The sequence below is a fragment of the Argopecten irradians genome, chromosome 3, assembly GCF_041381155.1.
Source record: "Argopecten irradians isolate NY chromosome 3, Ai_NY, whole genome shotgun sequence".
Taxonomy (NCBI): domain Eukaryota; kingdom Metazoa; phylum Mollusca; class Bivalvia; order Pectinida; family Pectinidae; genus Argopecten; species Argopecten irradians.
Window position 1 is genome coordinate 54,723,396 of NC_091136.1, and position 22,498 is coordinate 54,745,893.

Genomic DNA, 22,498 nt, shown 5'->3' on the forward strand with positions numbered 1-22,498 from the left:
ATGTATTATGATATTAAATATGTATGGTATCGAAATAACTGAACATAGTATATATTATTATATTTAGCATTTGATTGAAAGAATAAATGTTACTGTATACAAATAAGGTATCTATCTATCTATAATCATATACAGGTACATGTATACCAAGCTGTTGAATCTAGTTGCCAGCTTACAATCCTGGACAATCTGCCAGTGGTATGGTCTATACAATGTGTCCCAATGTATAAGTCTCAGGAAACTCTGACTTCTTTTTCTGATGACATTTCTGAATTTAAATACTCAATTTTGAAAAAATGAATTAATATTTGTTAACATTTTTAGCTTTCAAGAGAGGAGGGTTTATGGAATCACGTTGGCTTCAGCATTGACTTAGCCAGTATTGGGCGGGACCTTGGCCTTTCTTCCACATTCAAACCTGTTGAAGAGGCCACTGTTAATCTAATCTAGTCACAGCTTTTTGGCGTGTGATAATACTCTGGACCTTTCAACTTATACCAGACTATTTACTGGAAATGATCATCATCTAGACTATATAGTATAATTGATTGATTTCCATGCATAAGCGAACATTGCTGCTGAAAGAAATGTTGATCCAGCCTAACATAGTGTTGATCTGAATTGACAGATGTTGTTGTTAGTGTTTTATTGTGCATGGGTTGCTGTTGTTTTATTTCGACTTCCTATACATTGATTTCCATCTTCAGCTGACCGGGTCATGTCCTTGCTGAAATTATTTTACAGTGATACACAGAGGAACCATGCTGTTAAAATGGATGTTTCTCTTTGTTAACACTCTTCTTTCATGTTTGTATCAACAAGGCCATGGGCGTCCTGGAATGCTAGTGTCATTAGCTCACCTGGCCCGAAGGGCCGGTGAGCTTATGTCATGGCGCGGCGTCCGTCGTCCGTCCGTCCGTCCGTCCGTCAACATTTCCTTTAAATCGCTACTTGTCATAGAGTTCTGCATGGATTGTAACCAAATTAGGCCACAAACATCCTTGGGGGAGGGGAAACAGAACTTGTATAAATTTTGGCTCTGTCCCCCCCGGGGCAGGAGGGGCGGGGCCCAATAGGGGAAATAGAGGTAAATCCTATAAATCGCTACTTGTCCTAGAGTTCTGCATGGATTGTAACCAAATTTGACCACAAACATCCTTGAGGGAGGGGGAACAGAACTTGTATAAATTTTGGCTCTGGTCCCCCAGGGGCAGGAGGGGCGGGGCCCAATAGGGGTAATAGAGGTAAATCCTTTAAATCGCTACTTGTCCTAGAGTTCTGCATGGATTGTAACCAAAATTAGCCACAAACATCCTTGGGGGAAGGGGAACAGAACTTGTATAAATTTTGGCTCTGGTCCCCCGGGAGTAGGAGGGGCGGGGCCCAATAGGGGAATTAGAGGTAAATCCTTTAAATTGCTACTAGTCATAGAGTTCTGAATGGAATGTAACCAAATTTGGCCACAAACATCCTTGGGGGAAGGGGAACAGAACTTGTGTAAATTTTTACTCTGGTCCCCAGGGGGCAGGAGGGGCAGGGCCCAATAGGGGAAATAGAGGTAAATCCTTTAAATCGCTACTAGTCATAGAGTTCTGAATGGAATGTAACCAAATTTGGCCACAAACATCCTTGGGGGAAGGGGAACAGAACTTGTATAAATTTTGGCTCTGATCCCCTGGGGGCAGGAGGGGCGGGGCCCAATAGGGGTAATAGAGGTAAATCCTTTAAATCGCTACTAGTCATAGAGTTTTGAATGGAATGTAACCAAATTTGTGCCACAAACATCCTTGGGGGAGGGGGAACAGACCTTGTATAAATTTTGGCTCTGACCCCCTGGGGGCAGGAGGGGCGGGGCCCAATAGGGGAAATAGAGGTAAATCCTATAAATCGCTACTTGTCCTAGAGATCTACATGGATTGTAACCAAATTTGGCCACAAACATCCTTGGGGGAAGGGGAACAGAACTTGTATAAATTTTGGCTCTGATTCCCCAGGGGCAGGAGGGGCGGGGCCCAATGGGGGAAATAGAGGTTAATATTTTAAATCGCTAATCGTGATAGAGTTCTGTATGGATTGTAACCAAATTTGGCCACAAACATCCTTTGGGGAAGGGGAACAGAACTTGTATAAATTTTGACTCTGGCCCCCCGAGGGCAGGAGGGGTGGGGCCCAATAGGGGAAATAGAGGTAAATCCTATAAATCACTTCTTGTCCTAGAGTTTTGTTTGGATTGTGACCAAATTTGGCCATAAACATCCTTGGAAGAAGGGGAACAGAACTTGTATAAATTTTGGCTCTGACCCCCTGGGGGCGGGAGGGGTGGGGCCCAATAGGGGATTTAGAGGTTAATATTAAAATTCCTTCAGAGAAGAAACAATGAACCTGTATTCAGAACATTACTTGGCATTACAAACCAGGTGAGCGATACAGGCCCTCTGGGCCTCTTGTCATTTTTAATGTTGCTTCATAATATATTCTCTACAATTCCTAGTGATTGTGGTACTCTTGAGACTCAGCAGTAACCCTTGACTTGAAAAGTAAATTAGATTTTGAACACTTGATTATGCTCTGCAACATATCTGTACGAAGTGATCTCATCATATCATCTAGTCACATTGTCATCAATCATTTATCAAGTTTTAAGCATATTGTATAATACACGGGTTAACTCTGTAGCAGTTTAGTATACTTCAAGCTAAAGGGTAACCTAATAGCACAGTTGTTTAGGAATGAGAAACAGACTAGTCTGTGGTACATGGTTGTGTAGTATCATATCAAGATGGCTTCTTTTCACTAAGTTCTGAATTTTTGCAGTCACCTACATGTATAGGATTTTGTTGTTTAGTATTATCTATGATTACCAAATCATATACCCTGCTAAAACACAATCCCTCGACGTCTGGGTTGGGAGATTGAATCCCATGATGGGCAGTAGCCAGGTACTGATCACTGGTTGGTGGTTTTTAGCTCACCTGGCCCAAAGGGCCGGTGAGCTTATGTCATGGCGCGGCATCCGTCGTCCGTCGTCCGTCGTCCTTCCGTCCGTCCGTCCGTCTGTCGTCCGTCTGTCCGTCAACATTTCCTTTAAATCGCTACTAGTCATAGAGTTCTGCATGGATTTTAACCAAATTTGGCCAGAAACATCCTTGGGGGGAGGGGAACAGAACTTGTATAAATTTTTGCTCTGACCCCCCGGGGACAGGAGGGGCGGGGCCCAATAGGTGAAATTGAGGTAAATTCTATAAATCGCTACCTGTCCTAGTGTTCTGCATGGATTGTAACCAAATTTGGCCAGAAACATCCTTGGGGGAAGGGGAACAGAACTTGTATAAATTTTGGCTCTGACCCCCCGGGGACAGGAGGGGCGGGGCCCAATAAGGGAAATTTAGGTAAATCCTATAAATCGCTACTTGTCCTAGAGTTCTGCATGGATTGTAACCAAATTTGGCCAGAAAACATCCTTGGGGGAAGGGGATCAGAACTTGTTTAAATTTTTGCTCTGACCCCCCGAGGACAGGAGGGGCGGGGCCCAATAGGGGAAATTAAGGTAAATCCTATAAATCGCTACTTGTCCTAGAGTTTTGCATGGATTGTAACCAAATTTGGCCAGAAACATCCTAGGGGAAGGGGAATAGAACTTGTATAAATTTTGGCTCTGACCCCCCCGGGGACAGGAGGGGCGGGGCCCAATAGGGGAAATTGATGTAAATCCTATAAATCGCTACTTGTCCTAGAGTTCTGCATGGATTGTAACCAAATTTGGCCAGAAACATCCTAGGGGGAAGGAGAACAGAACTTGTATAAATTTTGGCTCTGACCCCCCGGGGACAGGAGGGGCGGGGCCCAATAGGGGAAATTTAGGTAAATCCTATAAATTGTTACTTGTTCTAGAGTTCTGCATGGATTGTAACCAAATTTGGCCAGAAACATCCTAGGGGAAAGGGGAACAGAACTTGTATAAATTTTTGCTCTGACCCCCTGGGGACAGGAGGGGCGGGGCACAATAGGGGAAATTGAGGTAAATCCTATAAATCGCTACTTGTCCTAGAGTTCTGCATGGATTGTAACCAAATTTGGCCAGAAACATTCTTAGGGGAATAGGAACAGAACTTATATAAATTTTGGCTCTGACCCCCCGGGGGCAGGAGGGGCCGGGCCCAATAGGGGAAATAGAGGTAAATCCTATAAATCGCTACTTGTCCTAGAGTTCTGCATGGATTGTAACCAAATTTGGCCAGAAACATCCTTGGGGGAAGGAGAAAAGAACTTGTATAAATTTTGGCTCTGACCCCCTGGGGGCAGGAGGGGCGGGGCCCAATAGGGAAATTTAGGTAAATCCTATAAATCGCTACTAGTCTTAGAGTTTTGCTTGGAGTTTAACCAAATTTGGCCCAGAAACATCCTTGGGGGTTAACAGAATTCCTATAATTTTTGGCTCTGACCCCCTTGAGCAGAAAGAGTGGGGCCCAATAGGGGAATTAGAGGTAAATATTCAAATTCCTTCAGAAAAGAAACAATGAACCTTACTAGGCATTACAAACCAGGTGAGCGATACTGATCACTGGTTGGTGGTTTTTCTCTGGGTACTCTGAGTTTCCTCCACCAACAAACCTGCCGCATCCTTAAATGACCCTGACTGATAAACCTCTCTTCTACTCTGGCACCTAGAACTGATGTATCATTCACAGTTGCCATACACTAAAAGTTCAACTAATTAAATTTTCTCTCCAATAAAGGACTGGCAGCATTTTTTTACAACATTGTGGTAAAGGCTTGAGGTATAATTTCAGACATCCACAAGTGTTAACGGAAACAAGAGGCGTAGACCAAGGTCAAGTTTTATTACCTTTTTATAAATTAACCAAAATGTACACGTCTTGTCCTTATTTCCTGTAAATCTATTTTGTGTATCTGTAACTATGATAGGAAAAAATACACTTTTGTCAAGAATATAAGTGACCTAGCGCATCCATACTGCTACACAATGTATACAGATACATGAGCTACATCCTGCTTGTGCCCATCAAGGAAGTTCAGTGAATAATTGTAAGGTACTGTTTGTGATAGACAAGTATTACACCGATATAGGGGCTTAATGTCACTCACTTTCCTTATGTTGTAAGTGTAGAAAAAAAAGTTTATTACAGATGTAATATCCTCCACCAGGTGTGTATCAGTGTATGGTCAACCAACTGGTCACTGAAATATAGTTGTGGTTTAGACAAGGGTCAACACATAAAACTGTTATAGTAGGGGGTCACCAAGATACCTTGTTTCAGACATGACTAATTTGTACTGTCAGTCGAGAAAACATGTGAGTATTGTAATTGTATTTAAGTATTGGGTGTACAGTGTAATTACTCATAAAGCTCTCCTGGTTATAGTCGATGGTTGGTTCCTGTAGAACTCCACAGTGCTATGCAAAGAAGTCTCAAGTGTATGTGTTAAAACATTTCTACTCCAGGCAACAAGCTCGGATCTAAAGAGTACCCAAGTTTACAGTTTTCCCAGTAATTAATGTGGTGACTGATTGAAAAGAAAATATGTAGGAAAGATGTGCCTGTGGGTATCTGAGAAACGCTTACATGAGGAAATATTTTATTGTTGTAAAGTTTGATAACATCTAAACAATATCTATGGACTAAAGCTCTCTGACAGTGTGAGTTAGGTTAGGATCGCTGATACTGACAAAGTTGGACATTTATTGCCTGTTGGAATTCTTTGCTTATTGTAAATGATCTTCCAAATTCATTATCTTTATTTCCAGTGAGCCACTTTACAGTATACCTAGCAGATACCCATGTACACAAGAACTTTTTTTCTAACTATTTTTCAGATACTGTAACCGTGAAAAAGTTGTGAACTAATATACTTCCAATATGCCTGGGAAACAAAAGTCCTTCTGTTGGTGTTTTGGGGGACGGCCACCAGAAATCACATATGGAATAGAAAATGGTGCACCCCTAAAAGCCATGGCTGTGGATGTACCCATGCCGACAGATGAGGAGGAACTCAATGCAAAATTTGATGAAATTGTTGTAAGTACCTGTATAATTCTATAGTATGTAGTTAAAAATGTATGTCTGACTTGTAATGTTATCCTGAATAGGTAATTTGAATTGTCAACACCAAATGTTGTTTTAAAGATCAAATTTCAGTGTTACTGAGAAATAAATTCATTGAATAATATTGGTTTTTCACATTTAAACAATCCTATATTTCTTAAAAAAGTTTGTATAGAAAGTTATTCATTTAGAGTGTCAATGTTTAGGTCATGACTGGCATAGATTGACTTTCAAAGATGTTCTAAATTCATGGATGAATAAATAAATAAATTACATATAACCTTTGACCTTTATTAATCTCCTGTTTATATGTCTTGTGGGAGTTTTCAGAGTTTTAGACACACACTGTATAATATGTTTATAAATCAGAAGATACTGGCTAATTCTATGTGTGTTTGTGTGATAGTATATATAGTATATGACTGATACTGATACTTTACAGAAAACAACATACCAGCAGGTGCTCTTTGTAAATGTGATAAACCTGTACTGTAGACTGATACCATACCCACATGGAGGTTTTCCAGTCCCAATGGCTTAATATGCATTGATGAGATACAGAACCGATACACTAACCTCTAATTAATTCAGATCGTCTGTTTCATACATTTTCTTGCCTTACGTTTTAAGGGTAATTAAATTCCAGATCTTGATGAAGTAGATAGAGTAATCAGATTGATGGGGGCTGAACAGGTGTAATCAGATTGATGGGGGCTGAACAGGTGTCTGTATAGATTACACTTAAATAAGAAATATTTTCTCAGGAGGTTAGTGCACCATGGGGAGTTTTACACCAGAGAATGTTGGTAAATGTCATTGACAGTGTGGTGATAGATACTGCACCCAGAGAATGTTGGTAAATGTCATTGACAGTGTGGTGATAGATGTTTGACAGTGTGGTGATAGATACTGCACCCAGAGAATGTTGGTAAATGTCATTGACAGTGTGGTGATAGGTACTGCACCCAGAGAATGTTGGTAAATGTCATTCATTGACAGTGTGGTGATAGATACTGCACCCAGAGAATGTTGGTAAATGTCATTGACAGTGTGGTGATAGATACTGCACCCAGAGAATGTTGGTAAATGTCATTGACAGTGTGGTGATAGATACTGCACCCAGAGAATGTTGGTAAATGTCATTGACAGTGTGGTGATAGATACTGCACCCAGAGAATGTTGGTAAATGTCATTGACAGTGTGGTGATAGATACTGCACCCAGAGAATGTTGGTAAATGTCATTGACAGTGTGGTGATAGATACTGCACCCAGAGAATGTTGGTAAATGTCATTGACAGTGTGGTGATAGATACTGCACCCAGAGAATGTTGGTAAATGTCATTGACAGTGTGGTGATAGATACTGCACCCAGAGAATGTTGGTAAATGTCATTGACAGTGTGGTGATAGATACTGCACCCAGAGAATGTTGGTAAATGTCATTGACAGTGTGGTGATAGATACTGCACCCAGAGAATGTTGTTAAATGTCATTGACAGTGTGGTGATAGATACTGCACAGACATCCAATGCCTTCTGTCTGAATTTCAGACCATTTGACAGTAATATGTTAGATAGAAATGTTAGTGACTAAAGGGTCACAACTGTACCAGATGTGTATCCACATGGCTAGATGCAGGTTAGCATTATAGGAGTCCCTGTGTCGTCTGTCATCCATCACTCCCCATACACAGTATCAACATTTATCAACAGATTTATAAACCATGATATATTCAGTACTCTGACACATTTTCAATCCCTCTGATGGGAGATCAAGCTATTCACTTGGGTCAAATAAATGGCTTTGGCTCACTTACGTTGTCATGGCAACCAGAATTTAATGAGGTGCTGAATTTTTAACCAAGGGACAGAGTATCATGATATATTTGTCAAGTAGTATTAGTGTAGATAGTATACATGGTAGATCGGTTGGTTGATAAGGCTTAAGGTCATTAAAAAGAAATATCAAATGCAAGTTTGCTTAAATTAATTAACAAAAACATTTCTACTAGCATCAGGGAAACAACTTATATAGTATTTGTTTTGGAAAGATGATACAAAATCAAATGATCAAAGTGTAAGTAAAATATTCCCATGTAAATCTTGTGTTAATGAAAGTGATAGGATTTAGGACCTTAGTCACATGGGTCTCACACAGCCATCAGGTTAATGTTTCTTTACTGATCAAATCACAACAGGTCTCGTACAGACTCCAATACTTGTTTCATTTAATTTCCAAACCCTTTGGAATATCATGACCATCATTTCTGAAGTGGTTAGGAGAGGAGGATGATAGACATGCAATTGACATTAAGTTACATGACATGGAGTCAGATTTTCAAAAATGCTTTAATGTTTCTCAGAAGTATGAGTCAAATTCAAGGTTTTTTTTATGTGATATCTAATATGTGTATATATGGATAGTATTTTGTAATGGGTCATCAAGTCTATAGTATACATATTGTATGAATTTCCATAATTATTTGAGGGGAAAAGAAAGTCAAATACATGTAATATCAGACAACAAATTATTTTTACTGTGATTGATCTATCTTATAAAAATGGAAACAACTGCTTAAAATTAAAATGTAATATATTGAGGATAGTATTGCAAGAACTAAGTATCTTTATAACATTTGTAAAAGTTGTATAATTAAGGTATTCCAAATTCTAGGGCATTTACCATAATGGTTTATTGAAGTTTGCTATAAAAAGAATATTGACCATTAGGTGTTGTAAAGCTTCTCCCAAAGGGGGATCCATTTCTCATAACTCAGTCGCCTCAATGACTGGAATAGTTTATGGTAGAACTGCGCATTAGTGTATAAAAATGTCACTGTCTGGGCCAGAAGGAGCAATAACCCTTAACCTGGCCAGCTATCTGTGTTGACTCACGCCTTCACTGTTAGCATTAGACCATGTTACATCCCTCAAAAAACACTCGAAAATTATACAAATAAAACACCTTATAACATGTATATATAAGACAGCTGTTTATAACCCAGTCAGATACTAATGTCTGACCTGGCAGGAATCAGAACCAAATCTCACATCATGTTGTGTTAGGTCTACCACACACAGATATATAGGTACTTGACCATCAACGGAAGTCAGTACTGTAGAAATCCTATTTGGCTCAGACGTCATAAGGCATAATGGTAAACTTTTGGCTGAAAGCCCTTAGAAGACCAGTGAAGAAAGATTGTTGGTAATTGGCTAATCAGTTCCAAGGCATTGACCACCAGACACCCGACTCTCCATTGTTAAAACAGACTATCCTGAAGTACCAAATCAATGTGTGGCTATGAAGTTCACACTGGGAATCTTTAAAGAATGGAAGTTCATGTACCAAAAATATACTGTAAAAAAGAAAGAGAGAGAGAAAAAAAAGTATCCTTCAAAACGGTTTTTTGTATAGCCTGAGCAAAAGCAGATTGTGTGTGTTTAGGAGATAAAAATTTTTTTTGTGGATCAGAATAATGTCCTCTATGAGGGGTAAAAAGATCAACTACCGGTAACGACTTTTAGCTACTGGTATGAACATTAAACAAAAAAAAGCAGTCTGGAAATGGATAGATAAAAATAAGAATATAAACAGCGACTAGTGATCTATAGTATCAGATACTCTTTGTTAGGAATATAATAAATAAAAACAGCTTCTGGAGAGGTCTTGTTCAGCCTATAAATAGTGATCATTGTGGAGCGGGAGGAGAGAAAGCAGACATTGTATTGTAGATCTATGTGGTTGACTTCAGACACGCCCTCCAATGATGAAATCACACAATACCTGGCTATGTCTGTCTGTTATCTGTTCTCTGACTGATCCGTAGAATACCAATATGTTTTCTGATGCCTCTACCACCACAATCATATCAATGATTGTCTTATAATATAAGTGTTCTGATCAGTTATCAGATCGGCACAACCTTGACAATAAACCTTTTTATATTGCCTTCCAAAATGGCACTTAATAATTTCCATTCAATTAACTCTATCTTTTCTTGCGTGTTAAAAGCTTGCTGAAGTACTGATATATACTGATAGTTTGAGTTTATTTTATTTATCAAATTCAATGTTAAAAGGAATATTCCTGCAGAAAATTCTTGAACAAAAATAGAAATTAATTGATGCTTCCATTTGGTTTTATTACCTTAAAGAAATGGTGAAGTCTCAGATTGATCACTATAGACCATCACACCTGGATGGCAATGTGAGGTCTGTGTTTGGTCAGGGCAGGCATTTGACATGTACCGGCCAATATTTAGCAGATCTTGGCCATAAAACAAACTGTTTGAATTTTGTTAGTTTGGTTAGAGTATACATGATATACTGTGTGTTACAGAATTTTGTTAGTTTGGTTAGAGTATAAAAGATATAGTGTTTGTGTTACAGAATTTTGTTAGTTTAGTTAGAGTATACATGATATACTTTGTGTTACAGAATTTAGTTAGTTAGAGTATACATGATATACTTTGTGTTACAGAATTTTGTTAGTTTAGTTAGAGTATACATGATATACTTTGTGTTACAGAATTTTGTTAGTTTAGTTAGAGTATACATGATATACTTTGTGTTACAGAATTTTGTTAGTTTAGTTAGAGTATACATGATATACTTTGTGTTACAGAATTTTGTTAGTTTAGTTAGAGTATACATGATATACTTTGTGTTACAGAATTTTGTTAGTTTAGTTAGAGTATACATGATATACTTTGTGTTACAGAATTTTGTTAGTTAGAGTATACATGATATACTTTGTGTTACAGAATTTTGTTAGTTTAGTTAGAGTATACATGATATACTTTGTGTTACAGAATTTTGTTAGTTTAGTTAGAGTATACATGATATACTTTGTGTTACAGAATTTTGTTAGTTTAGGTTAGAGTTTACATGATATACTTTGTGTTACAGAATTTTGTTAGTTTGGTTAGAGTATACATGATATACTGTGTGTTACAGAATTTTGTTAGTTAGAGTATACATGATATACTTTGTGTTACAGAATTTTGTTAGTTAGAGTATACATGATATACTTTGTGTTACAGAATTTTGTTAGTTTAGTTAGAGTATACATGATATACTTTGTGTTACAGAATTTTGTTAGTTTAAGTTAGAGTATACATGATATACTTTGTGTTACAGAATTTTGTTAGTTTAGTTAGAGTATACATGATATACTTTGTGTTACAGAATTTTGTTAGTTTAGTTAGAGTATACATGATATACTTTGTGTTACAGAATTTTGTTAGTTTTTAGAGTATACATGATATACTTTGTGTTACAGAATTTTGTTAGTTAGAGTTACATGTATACTTTGTGTTACAGAATTTTGTTACTTTGTAGTTAGAGTTTACATGATATACTTTGTGTTACAGAATTTTGTTAGTTTAGTTACATGTATACTTTGATGTTACTTTGTGTTACAGAATTTTGTTAGTTTTAGTTAGAGTATACATGATATACTTTGTGTTACAGAATTTAGTTAGTTTAGTTAGAGTATACATGATATACTTTGTGTTACAGAATTTTGTTACTTTTAGTTAGAGTATACATGATATACTTTGTGTTACAGAACTTTGTTAGTCAAATTTTTTTAGTTAGAGTATACATGATATACTTTGTGTTACAGAATTTTGTTAGTTTAGTTAGAGTATACATGATGATATTCTTTGTGTTACAGAATTTATGTAATATTAGTTAGAGTATACATTTACTTTGTGTGGTTACAGAATTTTGTTAGTTATAGTTAGAGTATACAGGAGTAGCTGTATACTTTGTGTTACAGAATTTTGTTAGTTAGAGTTTACATGATATACTTTGTGTTACAGAATTTTGTTAGTTTAGTTAGAGTATACATGATATTGTGTGTTACAGAATTTTTGTTAGTTTAGTTAGAGTATACATGATATACTTTGTGTTACAGAATTTTGTTAGTTTAGTTAGAGTATACATGATATACTTTGTGTTACAGAATTTTGTTAGTTAGAGTATACATGATATACTTTGTGTTACAGAATTTTGTTAGTTAGAGTATACATGATATACTTTGTGTTACAGAATTTTGTTAGTTTAGTTAGAGTATACATGATATACTTTGTGTTACAGAATTTTGTTAGTTTAGTTAGAGTATACATGATATACTTTGTGTTACAGAATTTTGTTAGTTAGAGTATACATGATATACTTTGTGTTACAGAATTTTGTTAGTTTAGTTAGAGTATACATGATATACTTTGTGTTACAGAATTTTGTTAGTTTAGTTAGAGTATACATGATATACTTTGTGTTACAGAATTTTGTTAGTTTAGTTAGAGTATACATGATATAGTGTTTGTGTTACAGAATTTTGTTAGTTTAGTTAGAGTATACATGATATACTTTGTGTTACAGAATTTTGTTAGTTAGAGTTTACATGATATACTTTGTGTTACAGAATTTTGTTAGTTTAGTTAGAGTATACATGATATACTTTGTGTTACAGAATTTTGTTAGTTTAGTTAGAGTATACATGATATTTGTGTTGTGTTACAGAATTTTGTTAGTTTGTTAGAGTATACATGATATAGTTTTGTGTTACAGAATTTTGTTAGTTTAGTTAGAGTATACATGATATACTTTGTGTTACAGAATTTTGTTAGTTTAGTTAGAGTATACATGATATACTTTGTGTTACAGAATTTTGTTTGTTAGAGTACATGATATACTTTGTGTTACAGATTTTGTTAGTTATACATGATATACTTTGTGTTACAGAATTGTTGTTTAGTTAGAGTATACATGATATACTTTGTGTTACAGAATTTTGTTAGTTAGAGTATACATGATATACTTTGTGTTACAGAATTTGTTAGTTTGGTTAGAGTATACTACTGTGTGTTACAGAATTTTGTTAGTTAGAGTATACATGATATACTTTGTGTTACAGAATTTTGTTAGTTTATACATGATATAGTGTTTGTGTTACAGAATTTTAGAGTTATGAGTTTACATGATATACTTTGTGTTACAGAATTTTGTTAGTTTAGTTAGAGTATACATGATATAGTGTTTGTGTTACAGAATTTTGTTAGTTTAGTTAGAGTATACATGATATACTTTGTGTTACAGAATTTTGTTAGTTTAGTTAGAGTATACATGATATAGTGTTTTGTGTTACAGAATTTTGTTAATTTTGTTTAGTTAGAGTATACATGATATAGTGTTTGTGTTACAGAATTTTGTTAGTTTAGTTAGAGTATACATGATATACTTTGTGTTACAGAATTTTGTTAGTTTAGTTAGAGTATACATGATATACTTTGTGTTACAGAATTTTGTTAGTTAGAGTATACATGATATACTTTGTGTTAGTTTAGAATATACTTTGTGTTACAGAATTTTGTTAGTTAGAGTATACATGATATACTTTGTGTTACAGAATGTTTGTTAGTTTTAGAGTATACATGATATACTTTGTGTTACAGAATTTTGTTAGTTTAGTTAGAGTATACATGATATACTTTGTGTTACAGAATTTTGTTAGTTTAGTTAGAGTATACATGATATACTTTGTGTTACAGAATTTTGTTAGTTTAGTTAGAGTATACATGATATACTTTGTGTTACAGAATTTTGTTAGTTTAGTTAGAGTATACATGATATACTTTGTGTTGTGTTACAGAATTTTGTTAGTTTAGTTAGAGTATACATGATATACTTTGTGTTACAGAATTTTGTTAGTTTAGTTAGAGTATACATGATATACTTTGTGTTACAGAATTTTGTTAGTTTAGTTAGAGTATACATGATATACTTTGTGTTACAGAATTTTGTTAGTTTAGTTAGAGTATACATGATATACTTTGTGTTACAGAATTTTGTTAGTTAGAGTATACATGATATACTTTGTGTTACAGAATTTTGTTAGTTTAGTTAGAGTATACATGATATACTTTGTGTTACAGAATTTTGTTAGTTTAGTTAGAGTATACATGATATATACTTTGTGTTACAGAATTTTGTTAGTTTAGTTAGAGTATACATGATATACTGTTTGTGTTACAGAATTTTGTTAGTTTAGTTAGAGTATACATGATATACTTTGTGTTACAGAATTTTGTTAGTTTAGTTAGAGTATACATGATATACTTTGTGTTACAGAATTTTGTTAGTTTGTGTAGTTAGAGTATACATGATATAGTGTTTGTGTTACAGAATTTTGTTAGTTTAGTTAGAGTATACATGGTATACTTTGTGTTACAGAATTTTTTAGTTTAGTTAGAGTTTACATGATATAGTGTTTGTGTTACAGAATTTTGTTAGTTTGTTAGAGTATACATGATATACTTTTTGTTACAGAATTTTGTTACTTTAGTTAGAGTATACATGATATAGTGTTTGTGTTACAGAGTTAGTTTTGTTAGTTTGGTTAGAGTATACATGTATATACTGTATACTTTGTGTTACAGAATTTTGTTATGTTTTGTGTTAGAGTAGTTAGGTAAATGATATAGTGTTTGTGTTACAGAACTTTGTTAGTTTAGTTAGAGTATACATGATATACTGTGTGTTACAGAATTTTGTTAGTTTTGTTAGAGTATAAATGATATAGTGTTTGTGTTACAGAACTTTGTTAGTTTAGTTAGAGTATACATGATATACTTTGTGTTACAGAATTTTTGTTAGTTTAGTTAAAGTATACATGATATATACTGTTTGTTACAGAATTTTGTTAGTTTAGTTAGAGTATACATGATATACTGTTTGTGTTACAGGCGGAGTTAGATGTGGACAAACCTCACCGAGATGCCCTGTACAGTTTACCTCCTGAGAAGAAATGGCAGCTGTATTGCAGTAGGGTACAGGTGGGTGGGTGTTATTAGGGTCAGCAACTCTTTATCAGATATAGCACAGGAGACTGACAGCTCCAACAACAACTTAGGATTCACTGATATTACTGTAGATCACCTAGATCACTTATAGTGTACCAGAAATTGATTTTGTGAACTCACCACTATTTAAGATTTATTTTCAAATACATTATTTTGTGATTCCTGATCTCAGAATGACTTTTATTAACAAATGACTCTCCTTGCGAATATGATTCTCTTTATAGTGTATTTTCATTGATACATTTCATCTGACTTGCTATTGGCATGACCACAATATTTTTATAGACATATGTAGTTGATATCAATATAATCACTCCCTCACCAGATCTGATGTAAACTAGAGTGATTACTGTCTGTTGAAAGGCCAAGGATGTGACTTTGTACACAGGATAGAAATGGAGAGAAAATCACACAACTAGCTTTTTTTGTGAATCACATGATTGCATGTTCTTCTTCAAACATTAACTGCAGTTATTGTATCATACTTCTGTACAATGTAATGAGTTATTGTCTGTATTAATTAAAAAACATGAAAGTAAAGGTAAATGATTAATTTCAATATCATACATTTAGAGGAGTAACAAGAAGTTAGAAATTCATTAAACTGGTTATGATTTTCCTGGCTGTATGATATAATTGATATTCATTGATTTATATGTAACCCTGGTCAATACTAGCCGCAATATATCGCTCGGCTAAAGAGAACTTCTCTTTAGCTCGATCGGTTGAGCGTTTAGTAATTCAGAGGTCCCGAGTTCGATCCCTGGCAGAGGCAGGTTATAAATTTATTGTAAATTCTGCACCCTGTTACATATGTATGGGAACATTCTTAATACTGTTGGGTGATACAAATTTTACATGCTGTAAAAAGAATGAGATGGATTCTTCATTAACTTTTAAATTAGCTTATGAAAATTTCTTGTTTTCATTTGCTAAATGCCAATTCTTAATATGTTACAGGACCGAGATAATACATCGGCAGACAGCTATGTGGACAAAATCAAGGCACTGTCTCCCGTAAGTCATTTCTGTACTACAGCAAAATGAGTTCCCGTAATTGAGATTGAAAGAAAAATTGTCTTAAACGTCATTTTCATTGTCTTATTCATTAGAAATGTTTCTACTCAACATATGTAAAAAAGTGTGATATGTTGATTTATATTCCACAGAATCAGATGTAAAACAGTGTGATATGTTGATTTATATTCCACAGAATCAGATGTAAAACAGTGTGATATGTTGATTTATATTCCACAGAATCAGATGTAAAACAGTGTGATATGTTGATTTGTATTCCACAGAATCAGATGTAAAACAGTGTGATATGTTGATTTATATTCCACAGAATCAGATGTAAAACAGTGTGATATGTTGATTTATATTCTACAGAATCATATGTAAAACGGTGTGATATGTTGATTTGTATTCCACAGAATCATATGAGCTTTGATATAGAGGAGGAGGATGCTAGGCAGAAACAGATGGACAACCTGAAAACAGCCCTCCGAACACAACCAATGAGGTAAGGGGCCTGTAATCTAAAACTGACCGATGTACACAGCCAATAAGGTAAAGGGCCTGTAATTTAAAACTGACCGGTGTACACAGCCAATGAGGTAAGAGGCCTGTAATCTAAAACTGACTGGTGTACACAGCCAATGAGGTAAGGGGCCTGTAATCTAAAACTGACCGGTGTACACAGCCAATGAGGTAAAGGGCCTGTAATTTAAAACTGACCGGTGTACACAGCCAATGAGGTAAGAGGCCTGTAATCTAAAACTGACTGGTGTACACAGCCAATGAGGTAAGGGGCCTGTAATCTAAAACTGACCGGTGTACACAGCCAATGAGGTAAGGGGCCTGTAATCTAAAACTGACCGGTGTACACAGCCAATGAGGTAAGGGGCCTGTAATCTAAAACTGACTGGTGTGCACAGATGTAAGGGGCCTGTAATCTAAAACTGACTGGTGTACACAGCCAACGAGGTAAGGGGCCTGTAATCTAAAACTGACCGGTGTACACAGCCAATGAGGTAAGGAGCCTGTAATCTAAAACTGGGCAATAAGTCTTTATGATAAAAAAAAAATGAAAGTAAAATGTACCTAATGTTTTCTAATTGTCTTCCAATTATGTATGACTCGTGTTATTTAATTTTATGTTACAGTTTTGTGACTCGGTTTATCGAGTTGGATGGCTTACAGAGTCTCCTGAACTTTCTGGAGAAGATGAACTATGAAACGATGCAAGGCAGCACACACACTGCTGCTATTGGTTGTATCAAAGCTCTCATGAACAACTCGGTAAGACTCTAAAATATTTATGTCAAGGGTACAATTTGAATAACAAAATTAACAGGATGGATATTTGTCTAAAATGCTTGAATCAAATTAATGAAACAGTAACGTTACAATAAACAAAAATTTCTAAAATATGTCTAGGTGCTATAAAGGTATTAACTAAAACATTAAGTCTAGTCTTGTGGTCCACAAAAAGCTGGTTAAGGATAGAAGCTGTGTATGTTGTCCTGTCTAAATGATTTATTGTACAATTCCTGTTAAGGTAAGTTGCTATATTTGAATGAGATATTGAGCCTGTTTACAGCTTCTGTGTAGTTGTTGTATTCTTGTGTGTTATAGCAAGGACGGGCCCATGTGTTAGCCCATCCAAACTGTATCAACATCATCGCCCAGAGTTTGGCCACGGAGAACATCAGGACTAAGGTGGCAGTCCTAGAAATCTGTGGTGCTGTCTGCCTTGTCCCTGGGGGTCATAAAAAGGTCCTCGAGGCAATGCTTCACTTTCAGAAATTCTCAGCAGAAAGGACCAGGTTCCAGGTATGGCTGATTACAGGGGATCTTCTCTAAGATGAATCACAATTCATAAAGAAATGTTTTTTGTGTTGATTGAAAATAAAACATTTTAAAATGTATAAATTTTAAATCTATTTTTGGCTAGTATCGAATTGCATAAACATCATCGTAACAACTAAAGCCATTGCTTGATGTTTGTTGAAATTGATGTTGATTACAAATGATTTACTAATAAGCTCTTTTATGTACTGGCAGACCTTGATAAATGACCTTGACCGCAGTACAGGTGTATATAAAGAGGAAGTGAGTCTGAAGACCGCCATCATGTCATTTATAAATGCCGCTCTACGATATGGATCTGGACAGGTACAGCTCTCTATAAGGAGAAAGATTGTGTAGGGGTTTATATGTATCTGTCTTCTATGAAATACATTTTGGATTGTAGCAGAACTTGAGAAAATGCCACTGCTGTTGTGTTAAATTTCATACACATATAATGTCTCTATAAAAGACTTCCTCATGTGTGTTATTTGCTAAAACATGAAACAGACCCAGGAACATCCAGATTCCAGATATTTAGAAAAATATGAAAATAAACAGTTGTCGATAACAATTATCTGGAATGTTAATTTCACAATACTACTCCACTTATGACCAGTAAATAACCCATAATCATACATGTAATAAAATATCTAAAATATGTCCGGTCAGTCGATAGAGTACTAGGTTAGTGCTAACATTGGCAAATATTGATTATTAAAGCATCAACTGTCATAATTGTGTCTTTTGGTAAGATATTTGTCTTGGTTAGCATGCAGCGGAAATACAATACAATTGTATTTGTTAACTATAGAAAAGATAATTTTTGTTTTATTTTAAGATACAACAAATGTCACATGGTTATGATACTTATCTGGGGATTCTTACCGGATTAAATGAGGTTTTCCTTCACATATAGAATTTTTTTGTTTTTTAAAAAAAGAACTGATATCACAATAGAAGTGGATCATACAAATGACATCACCCACTCCAAATTGAACTCATGTGATTGGCTATCAGCCAGCAAGGTCATACCTATCATTGATCGGTTAAGGAGGTTGTTGTGAGGTGCAAGCACTGCATCCTCATCTGTTGTTATAATCACCACACTCCAACTGAAGTGCTAGTTTCCTATACTGTCGTACGTCTGTGGTTTTAAAATGATCAGGTGATGATCAGTATTAAAGATAGAATTCAGGAAGTTTTTCCACCAGCAGCTTTTACTTATATTAGTCATTTAAGATAGCTTTCAGGATTGCAAATTTTTGATCATTGCATGGTTTTCAAAATAGTTAAAATGTTTGAGTACAATTAGTACCCCCGACTCCACCTCTGGTGATGGTTAAGTTGTCTTTTTGTGGGAATGTATGATATCATTGTTAGTGTGTCCTTCATTCCAAAGTGTCAGTAAGATTTACTTATGTAGGTATTCAATTAGACTTTATAAGCAACAAATTGATGTGTTAAGAATCATCACTGAAGAGTTATTTTCTATTTATACCCACAATTAACATATTAGATTCATAAGTTAGAACAGCTCATACTAACTAAATCATATCTTATTTAACAAAATAAATAGTGAATCAGATAATCACAAGCAATAAAACAAAGATACTCGTTAAGAAGATGAATTCACATCTACAGACTTAAATGTAGATTTGATGTTTAATGTTCTCAGTAGGGCTACTTTTTACACCAACTCATATTAACTCTTAAATTATTGCATCTCCCAGAATGTACTTGGCTCTGATTTCTCGAAAAGAGAAGACTTAAGTAAAAACTGAAGTTTTTCTCCTTATATAACTTATATGAACGATTAGGACTTCAGTCAGTTTTTGACTTAAGTTTGTTTTGAGAATTGGAGCCTGGAAGTTCTCTCACATTGATTTCATAGCACTCTATACTGTATTTGATTTCTAATGCTACAAAGTCCTTTATATAATTATGTAAAATATTCCTCTAAATATCAATCAATATTAAAGACAAGAACTAAACATTACAAAGTTCTGACTTCATTCCAGGATCATCTTGAGTTTCGGTTACATCTTCGTTATGAGTTCCTGATGTTGGGAATCCAGCCAATCATAGACAAGCTACGGAAACATGACAACGCCACATTGGACAGGTATGGATAATAGGTGACATAGATCATCCAATACAACCATGACCAAGGCAAACATGTCACATATTATATCTATTACATATGGTGATATACCAGGTATATAAAAACAATAATATGGCAATACCTTTAATCTCTTTGGTGACTACGTAAATCATCACACAATGAGCTTTTCACTTTTAGTTTCAGTGAATAATTACCAGGTAATACATATTTTGATTTGATATTGCTCAATTAAAAATCAACACTTCTTTGACTTCAGTTTGTCAGTGGTAGTCATGTGATATTCTGATCTTATCACTGTAAATAATGATTTCTTTCCAGACATTTAGACTTCTTCGAAATGATGAGAAGTGAAGATGAAAAACTGTTGGCAAAGAAATTTGAAAATGTGAGTAGCATTATTGGAATAAAAACTTGGTTTGGTGTCCAGGTAGGTAGCCAGACTGACCCCGAAAAAAAGAAAGATATTTTATTATACATAAGATATAATAATTTATACACTAAGATTTATCATCATAAGTTTAGAATTGTAGAAGTATAGCAGCAGAAAATCATTGAGAAAGGGTGCTGAGGCCATTTGTGCCTCTTGGTATGAAGTTGATTGGTAACAGGTATAGAATATAAGACTCTTTCATATGTGGATATGAAGGATAGGGATATTCTACCCGAGGGTCCACAAAATGTAGTAAAACCCGAGGCTTGCCGAGGGTTTTGCAACATTTTGTGATCCCGAGGGTAGAATATCCCTATCCTTCATATCCACTTATGAAAGAGTATTTTTCTTTCATACCACGACGTTTTACTGCAATTTTACAACTATAACATCCCGCCATTTTGAAATAAATTCGAAGAAATCCACGACTGGAAGTCAATTTCCATACATGAAAAATTACGTGATATTTTCAACACAAAATCCGTTGCTTGCATCTTTTATAGTAAAACCAGTCAATTTTGTGAAAAAAATGTTAAAATTTTACCGAGGAAATAGAGATTTTGTTGACGCCGTGACGTCACAAGGCTTTATTGCATGGGTAGCCATGCAATACAGCCTCAGGCGACATGAGTGTATTGCCCTAGACCAGCCAGTATTACACGGTAGGTATGAAAGAAATAAATATTCCTGGAGAACTGTCTATAACAATAACTCCTGTTTCAGGTTCATGTGGACACAAAGAGTGCCTATGGGATGTTTGATGTACTGAAGAAAAAGTTGTATATGTCTACAGCTTTCTCAAACTTCACATCACTACTGCAAGGCATCTACTCTTATTTCCTTGTAAGTATAGAGATACAGTGGGAGCCACTGAATAAAATTACCTTTATATTTCATATAATTTTATCAACTAACAAAAGAATTTGATCAAACTTTAAAGATTAGGTCCAATATATATGAATTTCAAATGAAAGTTTTTTAGCATAAATTGAGGATTTAGATTTTCAAGTCTTAGAGCTTTAGTGAGCACTAACTTTGAACTTGTTGTTTTCTTTTAGTCGGCAACGATGCCAATGTGTTGGCGGTATGGCAAATTGTTGATAGAATTGTCCAACAGGTGGCACTACAGCTTAAGAGTGGTCAGGATCCTGACTGTACGGTCGTGGAAATGAATGTAAAGGCACTTATACGACAGTAAGTATCCAACCAGATTTGGTTTGGTTTGTGTCGAAATTGAGATTAAGACATTATTGTATACATTTCAAATTAAATGTTCCTGAAGATCACAATAATAACTTGTAAGATGTGTTCATGAAGATGACAATAATAATGTTTTAAGATAGTTATTTTGTTGAAGAATTGTAATACATTATAGTGGTAATTTGTGGATATGATGATGTTCTGTAACTTTGTCAGTAGAGATAATATTGCTTTCACTTGATTCAATGGAAGGTCACCATGATTTAAATATTAATGAAAAGTTAAATTGTGTTACAGAATGAGTAGCGAATATGATATTAAAACTTGGCAGCAAAAAATTCGTGAATTGGAGAAGAACACAGATGAGCTGCAGAACAAGGTTGCTAAAAAGGAACGAGAATGTGAAATCAAAGCAGAGGAAAAGGTGTGTAGTTGTATTTCAGAATTATTATTTTACTGTTCAGGTCCTATAATATACAAACTTAAATTTAAAGCCCCCTCCTACCACTTCTTTTTCACATATTTTACAAACAGAATGAGAAATATGTGGACTAGAAGATGTATTGTTACAGTATTATCAAATTGTTTGATCAAAAAGGCTTCATTGTGATCAAAAAGGCTTCATTGTGATCAAAAAGGTTTCATTGTGATCAAAAAAGTTTCATTGTTATTTAACAGATCTGTCAGTCACTTGGTCATAGTAATTTGAACTGCAGATAGACAAAATATATTGTTTAGAATAAACACATTCAAAAATGACATACCAGTAAATAAAATTCAAAAGGCCAACTTGATAATGATTTATATGTACTGCTAATTAATTCCACAATTAGATTAACTCAATCATACATCATTCATATTTTGATAGGATGAGTTACTGTCCACTGTGACAAGAATGAAGAACAAATTGGAGAAGGAGATGCAGGCACAGCAGGAAATGAAACAGACAATAGCAGAAT

General features: G+C 35.0%; 1 protein-coding gene across 1 annotated transcript in view; it reads left to right on the top strand.

Annotated features, from left to right (window-relative positions):
* LOC138319109 (disheveled-associated activator of morphogenesis 1-A-like) overlaps positions 1 to 22,498 on the top strand; it is a 56,936-nt gene that overhangs the window by 2,185 nt on the left and 32,253 nt on the right. Inside the window, 14 exon segments of the mRNA XM_069262039.1 lie at positions 5,837 to 6,038; positions 14,818 to 14,907; positions 15,895 to 15,951; positions 16,368 to 16,456; positions 17,100 to 17,235; positions 17,572 to 17,769; positions 18,001 to 18,111; positions 19,806 to 19,909; positions 20,228 to 20,294; positions 21,063 to 21,161; positions 21,164 to 21,182; positions 21,398 to 21,533; positions 21,837 to 21,963; positions 22,408 to 22,472. Of these exon segments, the coding sequence (XP_069118140.1) occupies positions 5,880 to 6,038; positions 14,818 to 14,907; positions 15,895 to 15,951; positions 16,368 to 16,456; positions 17,100 to 17,235; positions 17,572 to 17,769; positions 18,001 to 18,111; positions 19,806 to 19,909; positions 20,228 to 20,294; positions 21,063 to 21,161; positions 21,164 to 21,182; positions 21,398 to 21,533; positions 21,837 to 21,963; positions 22,408 to 22,472 (1,457 nt within the window). The 5' untranslated portion in view covers positions 5,837 to 5,879.